This window comes from Cyprinodon tularosa, unplaced genomic scaffold, assembly GCF_016077235.1.
Source record: "Cyprinodon tularosa strain WSP-4 unplaced genomic scaffold, ASM1607723v1 ctg357, whole genome shotgun sequence".
Taxonomy (NCBI): Eukaryota; Metazoa; Chordata; class Actinopteri; order Cyprinodontiformes; family Cyprinodontidae; genus Cyprinodon; species Cyprinodon tularosa.
The window spans coordinates 551,747-563,533 of NW_024039071.1; the positions used below are offsets into that span (position 1 = coordinate 551,747).

Below are 11,787 nucleotides of genomic sequence, written 5' to 3' on the forward strand. Positions count from 1 at the left end.
TTCTAATAAAAAAGTCTCTTTATTTGGTTTATACACTTGTGAAAAGCTGTAAATCAATGATGGAGTAAATTTGCTCTGGACCGGAGTAACAGGAACTCATGTTTCGAGCTGTACAGCTTTGGTACTGAAAGATAAGACTTAGTGAAATGAAATGGAAGTAGAAATTCTTCATGTTTAAAAAGCTAATATGGCACCTTTAAACTGACAAGTCAGATCAGCTGGACCCAAACAAATAAATAATACTGAGTTTAAATCTGAAGCCTTAGATTCCTTCCTGAGGCGGCATCAGGTAGCCATGGGTGATCGGCCTGGTTGGACTGGAACTTTTGGAGGGATTTGTTCTCTATGTTTTAGGCAGAATCTGACTGAGTTTACAGATGTTCAGAATTAACTTCATATCCCTTAAAGAAACGTTTTAGACGCAAGATTAATTCTGCTTGATGAGCGTCGACAGAAATCATCTGAGTCCGGTCCGTGTTTAAGGAAATGACATTTAGAAATCTAAACGTATGAAAATGTAACAGACTGTTTTTAAAATGTGTCAGAGCCTGCATGCTTAGAAAGAAAAGAGATCTTCGCTCGGCTCTCTGGTTCTGGATGCGTCGGGTCAGCGGTCCGGTCCCTCTAGGCCCTCCTCATGCCGCGCGCCATCAGGCAGGCGAACACCGTCATCACCATTTTAGGCTTCACCTCCACCAGGTCCTCTGGGAGCGCGTACACGCGGGCGCCGATCTTCCTAGCCATGGAGATGGCGTACCTGGTGGCAAAAATTTCACAGCTCAGGTTCTAATGTGACCTAAATCGGCCCTCAGACCTAAACCCATGGAACTGGCTATGATTTAAATCTGCTGCAGGGAACACAAAAACTCTCTTCCTACTTTGCATTGTTGAGTTTCTCCTCCTCTTTCAGGTCTTCGGTCTTCAGCAGGTCGTATCTGATGGATCCGGGCTGGATGGCGTCGATCAGATCCAGAACCGGTATGCTGTTGCTAATAGACATGTCCTGGACAGACAGAAAACTTTTATGTCAAAACAACTAGAGTCTCATTGGATCCTTCATAAGAAACTAGAAATTTTCTGGAATGTTTTGGTGAACGGTACCGCCATTTGCACCTTGTTAGATCTTCCAAACTTAAGCCAGAAGTTTTACCTTAAAGCTGGAGATGGTGCCTTTTCCAGCATTTGTGAGTGTTCCGTTGACCCAGGAGACGATGGTGTCATCCACCACTTTCTGTCCGTCGCCCAGATCCTCCAGGATGTTGAGTGTGTATCTGAGGAAGAGACGGACGACGTGGAGGAGTCTGACCTCATGCTGCTAAAGATGCTTAAAAAGTCTCCAGATAATTTTGTTACCTCCTCATGAGCTGCCAGAGCAGAGCCAAAGTGAGGGTTCGATTCCCTGCATTTAGGTCTTGACCGGCAATTCCAACCAGAGAGAACTTGGCCTCCTTCTTGCCGAGCTCCACTGCGTAGTTACAGTTCTCCAGCTGAAAACCAGACAGCAGGTCATCCCTTTAGGAACCTTCTACATGATAACTGGAGCAGACAAAGTTTCCTGCTCTACCTTTTTCATGTTGCTGCCAAGTTTAGGGTAGGGAGGCTTGTTGACTCTGTCCCAGTCTACTGGTACTTTGATCTTCTCGTACAGCTGGAAGATAACCAGGGCATCATCGATGTCTCTGTAACAAACGGGAGACGTTAGTCTCTGGGACATCCAGCTGGGTGGCTGACAGGCCGTGGAGCTTTCTTACGCATAGAGGTGGTTGACGCGAGGGTTGACGCCCAGAGAGTTCATCCAGTTCCTGAAGGTTCGCTCCTCCCGGGTTTCACCTGCAGGAAAATGAGTGGAAAAGGATCAGGCCTCCACAAATAATCTGAAACACCAGAGAAGATGGGAGTCTCTGTCTGAAAGAGAGGAATGACCTTCGATGGAGCTCCAGTCGATGTCCTGGTTCTCTGGCTTCTTCAGAGCTGGGTACTTGTTGAACAGATTGGCAACAAAAGCCAAGTTGAGCTTGGGGTTGCCGCGGACGACGTCTGCGGGCATGACGAACTGCCTGCAGCCAAGCTTGTCGGCCTCATCCAGCATGCACTCGGCCCTCTTCAGGTCATCTTTCTCCTGCAGAGGCAGCAAGAGGTGGGGGCTAAGAGAAGCGGCGGTCTCTTTGTTTCCAACGTTTCTGATTTGCTGATCAGTCTTACCCTGATTCCTGACATGTCCACAGCGATGGGGGGGATTCCCTCCTCGTCTCCTTTGGGGGCCACCTGGTTCAGGATGTTGTAGTACGCCTTAGAGTCCTGGAAAGACCAATTTAAGTGTTACTACTTCAACCAGACTCATGTCAGCTTCTAACAAAGTTATTTTCTCTGACTGTTCACGGTAGTCTGAACATCTGACATTACCTCACAATATTTAAGCAGCTGGAACAACAGAAAGTAACAATACCCCTAAAATCCACTGCAACCAGATGCCTTGAAAACATCTAGTTAGTCAATAAACACTGGGAAGTTTAATTTGGAGAGCCTCAGTGTGAAAAACTGGAGGCTGAGGATAACTGAGGAGCTGCAGAGATCCACGGCTCAGGTGGAAGAATTTGTTAACTGCTAGTCAAAAAAACCTGAGCTTTATGGAAGAAAGAAGGAAACCATGTGACTGTCTAGTTAGACGTTTGCCAAGAGTCATGGTGGGCACTCAACAAACGTAGTAAATAAATTTAAGATTATTTCACATCACCCAGAACACCTGCTGTAACATAAAACGATGGCAGGATTATGCTGTAGGAAGTTCAAAGGAGAAGTCCGGTCATGTTCAAAATTTAAACTTCTAAAAGGACTTTAAATATGAAATTATTACATACAGGTTAATAAATGATAAGTGTTTTTAATTAAGAGTCATTTTCATTTGAATGTGCTTTACTTCCATGTTTGTCAAAGAACACTACTGCCACCTACTGGTTTGTAACATCACGGTGCGGTATCGGCTGTTGAGCAAGTCCCAGTGCTATATCTGGTGTTTGTCACAACGCGCTATTATCTAAGTCATCTTGAAAACCTTTATAAAACGAAATGTTGGCTACATATTACGGGTTTTTTCTCTGGCCAAAAGTTCAATGGCAAATCCTCCCTCTACAAGTTGGCAATCCAAAGATAAACCCGTCCGTGGAGGATCATGAATTGGAAAGGTGAAATAACACATTTTTTTGCACTCTACCCGATTTATTGCACATCCAACTGTCATTCACGTGCGCATTTTCAGTTTAACTATAGCTCTGGTGAATTAAAATGGTGAAGTCCTCTGGAAATCTTCATAATTGTTGTTGATTGCAGATGTGTCTAGTAGTTCCCATTGATTTTGCTTGTAAAGCGGGGAGAATGGCGCTAGGCTTACCGCACCGTGACGTCACTGCCGGAAAATGTCAGGAGTGAGGTGTTACTATATTTGGGCAAAAATGGCCGCTCCCAGACTCAGTGATCGCAAAGAAAATTATTGTTTGTATTTTTTACTGATTACAGCTAAATTGATTAAATCACCTCAAACATATTATTTTTAGGTTTAGATAATGATCCATTGATTATTCCTTGCTGACTGGACTTTTCCTTTAAACTAATTAACAGACCATCTGTGAAGGAGGCCCCTAACAGATCTGAGGTTGGGATAAAGGTTGGCCTTAGCAGGACAAACCCTTTAAATGTCCAGTCAGAGCTGCAGCTGAACATTTTAGATCAAAGCATGTTTATGTGTTAGAATGGCCTCGTCAAAGTCCACACCCACATCCAAGAATTTTTTTGGCAAAATTTGAAATTGGATGCTTAGTCTGACTAAGCTGAAGGTTGGGAAGAAAAGATCAAGCTAAATGTTGCAAAGTTGGAAGAGGTATTCATAAAAAGACCTGGATCTACAGAGCAGCGACCTACTGCTGCTCCATACGTATGAATTCCACACTTTTCAGATTTTTATAAAAAAAATGATAAAATAAAAATCCACCAAAGTTTGTGGTTGTTTTCGTGGGATCCATTCAGGCCTCTGCGTCTCGCTCTCTATTCTCACCTTGATGTCTGAGCTGAAATTGTTGATCTTTCCGCAGCCGGCCTCCTCCAGGTGGTAGTTGGCCCAACGCAGCAGCAGCTCCTCAGGGGAAAGCTTCATCAGATCCTCCAGACTCTCTCCATCCCGTAACAGAGCAATCAGGGCTGCATAAACAATAAAAGAAATATTGTAATAGTGGGATCTACAGGCTGACTGGACACGTTCAAATGGAAACAATCCAACATAATGATTCAGGTTCAACCTCAGATCCACATGAACACCGACCTTCATTCCTGCTAAGCTCGATGTCGGCAAACAGGCCGATCTTGATGACCTGCCACAGCAGACCCAGGACCAGATGCTGCCTGCCCTCCTTCAGGTCCTCGGCCCCGATGTTGACCACGTGGCATCCGATGGCCGACGCAGAGTTCAGAGCCAGGTTCAGGTTCTCCTGTCAGGCCAAAGGACGCAGCAGGGACATGTTCAAGGGAAGCTGCAGAAGTTTGAATAAAACTGGACATAGGAATGAAGCCGGAGTCTTACCTGGATGGTGAAAGGAGTGAGCTTCTTCTTGTTGATGGTTCTCTCATCGATGGTGTCGGGGACTGACAGGTTGATCATTTTACTAACAGGAGAGAAGGAGCACATTCAGGCTGATTTCAGTCAATTAACCTAAAAGTTTGAGCATTTAGAGTGTAAAGTACCAGACGACGATTCCATCTCCCATCCCGGTGAACAGGTCGTCAGTGTCGGGATTCATTGGGAGAACATGTTGACAGTCTGGATCCTTCTCCAGAGCTTTGTTGATCCAGTTCACAAAAGCCACCTTCTCCTCCTCTGCAGACGGAGAGAATCAGACATCAGACCCCAGATGACGGCATGATCAGCATCACAATCACACACTTTGAAAGAGACGAGAGCTCAGAGGGCAAAGGCCCCTCCCTCTGTGTGAAAAGTATTACCTGAGTATGAGTGCTGAGTGCCGGACTGCTCTGAGGTTCCTGCCACGTTACGAATTCCTTCCTTCTTATTGATGGCTTTCCTGAAGGTTTTGGCCACTTCAGAGCTCTTTAGACCGTGGACAATCTGAAACCAAGAAAGAAAAAGCTCTAAGTCTGACAGAACAGTGATGAGCAAATGTGGGGAAAATGTGTTTTCTCTGTGGAGTTGCTTACCTCAGTGAACTCCTCGAAGGTGAGTTTGTCGCTGGTTTTGGTCAGCTCCTGGACGATCTCCCTGATTCTGTATCCCGGCAGAGCCAGGTTGGCAGCCCTGAAGAGCTCGGTGAGCTCATCCTTGCTGATGAAGCCATTGCCGTCCACATCTGACAAAACGAGAAGGAATCCGGTTGTCAGGGTATTATTGAAATGGATCAAACAAAGCAGTTTCAGGGACCAAAGTAAAAAATAATCTGAAGGTAAGTAATCACCCTATTCTTAATGAGGCATTTAAAGTACTGGATAGTTTGTTGTTAAGAAAACCAACAACAGTTCCTTCCTTACCCTTCCTCTATTGAAAACACAAGAGGAAATGAGAGCAACAAAGTTTGATCCTCTTACCAATTTTGGCAAAAGCTTCTCTGAGATCTTCCATCTCCTCAGCAGAGATCGGTGTTGTGGCCATGGTGGCAGCTGGAGTCAGATGTGGACCTTAAAACTGACCAAAGCAGAAACACACAGAGCTTTAATAAAAAGCTACAATGGGGGGTGTGGTGGGGTTCGGTGGGGCGCTTGTCATTCAGGCCCGACATGCAGAGCAAGTCAGGTTGAAACTAAGTGATGATATCTCTTCATTTAATGCTGTGATGAAAGGCCTTCACAGTTCTCACTTTTGCCACTCTGAAACTTCCTCCTTCTGCAGCACTTCCTGTCTGAAAAACAACACTTCTTTATGTCTTCTTGATGTACACACCATGGCGTCAACCAGTGGACAGATAAAGCACACATCCTAAAAGAGTCACATTACAAGAACAGTTCCTTAGGAACTGGACCAAGATCTTTTTTTTTTTTTTTTTTACACATTTTCCATTTTAAAAATACTTCCTCTCTGCTTGGTGGTGATTTGTTTATCCCCAGCGGGTCTCTGATCAGAAGCAGCAACACAAAAATAAACTGAAATCTACCTGATTATTACAGAACTTTATAGTTAAAAAACTCCAACTACAAAGATTGATCAGCGTTTTTTTAACCATGGTAAGAGCACTAACAGATTTATTTATACATGAGTCATGCTTTTTTATTAGACTATGATGTAAGTAGCGCCCCCGCAGCTGCATTTTAGTGGTGCTCAGAGGAAATGTTGGTAACAAGTTAAAATACATTAGGCTGACATTAGCTTTAAAAACAGTAAAATCATGTTTGTCCGTTGTTTTTTTTTTTTTTTTTTGTGGGGGGGGGGGGGGGGGGGGGGTGGGGGGGGGCATGTTCTCTGCAGTTTTTCAAACGTCCATTTTGGTCCCCTGCATGTTTTACTTCTCAAAAACAATGTTACACTACCGTAAGACATTTGTCGAGCACTAGGACCAAGCGGAAACAGCTCAAACTGAAGCCTGCTTCCCTGAGTTTAGACCGCCCATAAGCTCCTGATTGGCCAACCATCTTTCTTGTGGCATTGGCTGTCATCACTGTCACTCCTGAGGAGCTCCCTTTACAAACATCTGATGCGCCACAGTCACAGTTTGTGATTGGACGGTCAAACACGCTGAAGATAGTTTTATTAAAGAATACCTGCAACCCCCCACTTCTGAAATCAAAATTTCATCCATGGCTGAAATAAAGGTCTGTTTTAAACAAATTGAGATTATTCTGGAGGACCAGGATCAGCAGAAACTGAAGCAGATGAACCCAAAGAGTGGGTGGCGTTACATTAGCTAGAGGGAACATGCTAACTGCAATTAGCTATACAATTTAAAATTGTCTCTGGTTTTCGGCTTAAACACAAACTAAACATGTTGGGAAATAAAGGTTGATAATTTATTATTATAATAAAATACACATTCTCAGTGGTATAATAAAGTGTTAAGGCGCTAGTTTGAGTTAGCACATGGCGGCCATATTGGATTTTGTTCTTCTGGATCGTATTGGGAAACCTTATTTTTTAACTTGTAGCTCTGACTTCAGTAGAACTTTCTATTTCTCCTTTAAACCTGGAACTGGGATTACTTTTTGGTCGAACAGGGTATAGGACGTTCTTTGGTTAACTAGTTAGCCAAAAAAACAGGAAACAGTCAACTTCATGTTGCGCAACTTAAAAATAAGAGCAAAGTTATGTTTTTCTAAAATAAATGTGAATCAAAGAGAAGTGTAAAAAAAAAAAATCAGCAAATGTGCTACCATGAAAAGGATTTCATTGTGTTCAGCCTTAAATTAAAACAGATCACTCAGAGAATGACTTAATTAGAAAGCCACAGAGGAAGACCTGTTTTAAACATAAATAATCTGATCTGTACATTTCATTAGGAATATTGACACCGGAAAGCAAATGTGAAAGACTGTTACTGTCCTGGTGAGAAATTTTCAGTTGCTGACAGTGCAGAGCTCAGCCTGCAGCAGACACTGGAACATCACAATATTGCTGCAGAAAAGTAGAAGTGCAATAGCTTAGATTTAGTTTTGTTTTATTGTTTTTTTCTGCTTGACCCATTTTTTTTTTTATTTTCTACTGCAATATTGGTTGATACTATCTGTCATCATAAAGAGTCATAAAATCTAAATGTCAGTTCAGAGAAGAACTAAGATTTCTTTTATCTTGTGCTAAAATCTAAGCTAATGTTACCTGCACACTAACTGATCATACATGTCTGGCTTTTGACCTCTGGTTTCATATTAAAGCATAAAACAAAAAAAAGGCGAGGAAGATGAAACACGTCTAAGTGTGATGGAGCTGATCACATGACACATGGGACATTTTATTTTAGGGTGTGATGATTCACCCTGAATGCGTCTCTGTATTCGCAGATCCTTTTTTGGCAGTTCAGAGGACATTTGAAGCCACCAAAGGGACGACTCTGAGCTCTTCAGCTTCGGTGATTGAACTTCCTGCATCTCTGCAGTGAAGGAAACCATGATGGTGAAACATGATTTAAAAAAGATCAATCATCAGATTAACACTACTGAGCTGAAGGTGAATTTTGGCTCTAAGATGAGACGTTTCTTAGAAAGTGTACCCTAAGACAATACACTTGCTAAACGGTCCTTAAATGCAGATTAGAAGCGGATTAAATCTGAAGAACTGGAGTTTTTACATTCTAACATTTTATTTGTTTCGGGAGTGTCGCATTTATTCAAATGACAAACACCCATTGAGCTCAGTTTTTTTCTTTCCAGGGGTTTAATGAAACCAGAGCTCAGACCAGAAATTATTTGCTAATCAATTAATCTGAGGATTATTCTTTGGATTAACAAACCAATAGCAGTTTGGTTTTTTTTTCAGCTTAAGTGTGAATCTTCTATATCTGCTGGTGAGGATTCTCAGTCATGCAGGTCATAGTCATTCCAAAAAAGTAAAAAAAAAAAAAAAACAATCCACTGGACTTTGTTTACAAGTTTGAAGATGTCCAGGAAGCTATGGGAAGTGAAACATCTTCAAACTTTAAAACAAAGTCCAGTGAATTGTTTTTTTTTTTTTTTTTACTTTTTTTGGAATCTTCTATATCCTTTTATACATTTGCAGGTTAATTTATGCTCTGAGTTTGTTTTCCTTTCAGCAATTTACACTTTTTAGAAATTAAATAATCCTTCTAATGATTAAACACTAAATATATTAGTTTATAATGATTATTTCAAATAATTCTTTTAATTCCTTTTCATCTGTTTCAGACCCTAAATGTCAGAAAGCTTATATGGCAGCTTGACTGATTCATTTCAACAGTTTTGATTTTAGAGCAAGAAGCGCTCGAAGAGGAAGTGCTCCTTTCTGTTGAAATTATATCCTGTCATAACATCCCTGTCAGAGATTCATTTAAATATTTACCCTTTCCTCTTGTATAGCAAGAGGCATGCTAGGAGACAATACCAGTTAGCTAGATGTCAATTTAAACAAAACTGTTTGAGGTAAAAAAGGACGACAAATACTTGATTTTTATTTTTCAGGTTTGGGGCTAAATCTTTCTTGTTGGGTGCGGATTTGTGTGAAGATAAAAACAAGGATAGCCTTAAAAGGAAATAAATATCATCTTGATAATATAATGATAATAAGAAGACACCCATTCAGTGACGTTTTTGGGGACATTTGGCTTCGCTGTCCCTAGCTCTCCAGGCAGAGACAACAGGGAAGTTGTTTCTTGCAGCAGACAGCAGATCAAAAGCAGAAATGAAACCAAGCTCAGCTAAATAGCAGGTCTGACCAGTTTGAACATTTGCTTCTCGTCCGCTTTGAGTGTGAAAACTGAAGTTGTCGGACGTTTAAAATGTGAAATTACTGATTAAGACCAAACTGCTGCTTCTCTTGGGTTTATCTGCTGAGATGATGAAAACTCTCCTGCTTCCAGCCTCTGAGTTTATTAAAACACTGCAACAACAGCTTCTTAAAGCTTTCTTCCCTTTTTACTAAGGATTTAAATAGTCCTGCAGAAAAAAATTTGAGCTGATTGGTGGTCAGTAGTACAGCCTATTCTGCCAGATCTTTGTATTATGGAATAACCTTTACACCAGAATGTTTCATGTTATGTTTATTCCTGAACCGCAGTTTGCCGAAAAGGCCTGAAAGAAGTGAAATTTAATCTAAAGGCTGTGAGTATTTTTTATATATTCAAAGACTGTTTCAGTTTGGGTAGAATGGAGCTGGCTTTGCGCCATCGCCCTCTGCATGCAGCAACGATGAGAGATTTAGACATAAAAATAAAGAAACAGCTGATCACAGTTCTGTCCATTGGAAAAAATATAGTGAGCTTTACTTTCATATAAGATCTGTGTTGAAATAAATGTTTTTAATGAAACGCATCTCCTAAACTGATACCATTCAACTTTTTCACCTTTTTTGGTCTGATACCATGATAAAATGATTCTGCTGGGTTAAAAATGAATGAAATATAACAGACATTGTTTGGATTCCTTCTTGCATTGATAAGGTGAGAGTTAACACATCCAAATATTTATTTGAATCCACTTTCTTCTAGATATTATTTAATGAAGAACAGGCAACAGGGGGAGCTACGACTCATTGAATGAATCAAAGCACCATAGAAGAAGAAAACATAAAGCCTCAGTGAAAAATAAAATGTCTTTAGATCTGGTTGATATTTGCACATTAAGAAACGACCTTTGACTTATTCAGTCTCTGTTTCAATCTGTGGGATATATCTTCTCAGCAAACATGTTTTATTCCTTTAATGCAACCAATGAAATGCAAAACAAGGCAAATGCCTCTAACTAGGTCATGTGACCCACAGTTATGACAGACTTTTTGTATAAAAATGGATTTAAATGTTAAGATCCCTGTAGATCTGCATCTGTTAGGCATCAGATTAACCAGCAAATTTAAAATGCATCGAAGCAGAGGTAGAGTAGTAGATCTAGATCAGTAAACTCTGTGCACCAGGGTTAGTACTTGTGCTAAACATGTGGTACGCCTCTTGGTGATCTTAAATAAGTACTACCAATCAAAGATGAAGTGCTGAAAGTCCTGATCTGGTGCTTCTTCAGGCCCACGCTGCCTTAGAGGAAGTTTTTTCAGTTGAAGCTAAGTTAACCACAAACTTCCTTTCCTTTTAACTGCACCTTCAGCTTCTAGTTCCTCTCCTCGTAGACTTAACTCTGCTTCTAACTGCTCTGATATTCTTATTTATACATGAGCAGATTCTAAATCATTTAAGTAAAACTTGCAGAGGGCTTCGAGAGTAAGCCGTGCATTTCTGGAGTTGCATATGAAAGATAATTTCAAACATAGAAACAAAATCATATAATGTTGAAGAAACTCGGGGTTAAGAATTTCAGGAAGTGTGCAACAATATAAGTCGTATTAAATAGTCAGAGACACATATTCTCTATTTTTTATGCCATTTTTTGAATCCTTTCTGCTGTTTTATTAGAGGAGTTACTTCCCCAGATAAACCTGATATCTGACTTTGATGCCTTCAGACGACACCTGCACCAATGTGCAGCCACCTGATCTCCATCTCCTTACCTGACGGTTGCAGTGAGGGAGCTGATGATGGTGTCCAGGAGGGCAGGGTACAGTTTTCTTTCTTCGGTCCTTCTGGTCGCTGTGCTGCTCAACGCTTGACAGGCACCGCTCTGAATCGGCACAGACTGAAGGGCCTCAGCTCATCTATTCAAATCTACGAGGAAGGAAGTGACATACCACACTTCAGAAACAGGAATCAAAGAGCTTTTGTCTTTATATGGCAATGCACGCGGGCTGCAATTCAGGTGACCTCCAGCAGATAGTTTTACGGAGCTCTGGTGACACCCCCAACTCCATTTGGGGTTGATTGGCGAGGCATTCAGGAGGTCCCAAAAACGTATTCAGATAGAAAGTAGTTCACAGAAAAAAAGATTGGTAGTTATATGAAAGATTTATGAATTAGACACAATTGGATGCTTGAAGTCTGCTTTTGTGTGATTCACTGGTGATTAGTGATGAATAATGATTCATCCATAGAAACAGAGAAGTACAAGAGAACCCAGTCAGGAGATGTAACAGGCCAGACAGAGTATCGATGAATGAGGAAACCCTGGGGAGGCTGACACGGACATGTGAGAGCAAGATATTGTTTTTCTGCTGATTTATTTGCAAATCATCATCCCCTTAAGACGATTTCA

The 11,787-nt window shown here is 41.3% G+C and overlaps 1 protein-coding gene across 1 annotated transcript; it reads right to left on the reverse strand.

Annotated features, from left to right (window-relative positions):
- On the reverse strand, positions 1 to 11,308 carry lcp1 (lymphocyte cytosolic protein 1 (L-plastin)). The gene is made up of 16 exons (XM_038295611.1): positions 11,150 to 11,308; positions 5,587 to 5,683; positions 5,203 to 5,351; positions 4,990 to 5,113; positions 4,732 to 4,864; positions 4,571 to 4,652; positions 4,313 to 4,478; positions 4,049 to 4,191; positions 2,203 to 2,298; positions 1,924 to 2,119; positions 1,752 to 1,830; positions 1,565 to 1,679; positions 1,354 to 1,487; positions 1,151 to 1,271; positions 879 to 1,003; positions 1 to 757 (listed from the first exon to the last, which is right to left on the reverse strand). Exons 2-16 carry the CDS (start codon positions 5,648 to 5,650, stop codon positions 625 to 627), a joined length of 1,860 nt encoding a protein of 619 aa, XP_038151539.1. The 5' UTR covers positions 5,651 to 5,683; positions 11,150 to 11,308; the 3' UTR covers positions 1 to 624.
- Between the last annotated feature and the right edge of the window lie 479 nt (positions 11,309 to 11,787).

What these genes read in the sequence shown, in the direction of transcription:
- lcp1 (XM_038295611.1), bottom strand. Translation starts at nt 5,650, where the DNA reads ATGGCCACAACACCGATCTCTGCTGAGGAGATGGAAGATCTCAGAGAA. An exon ending in CACTCAGCACTCATACTCAG is followed by an intron (nt 4,865 to 4,989) that starts GTAATACTTTTC and finishes CTCCGTCTGCAG; the next exon opens with AGGAGGAGAAGGTGGCTTTT. An exon ending in CTCTGGCAGCTCATGAGGAG is followed by an intron (nt 1,272 to 1,353) that starts GTAACAAAATTA and finishes TCTCTTCCTCAG; the next exon opens with ATACACACTCAACATCCTGG.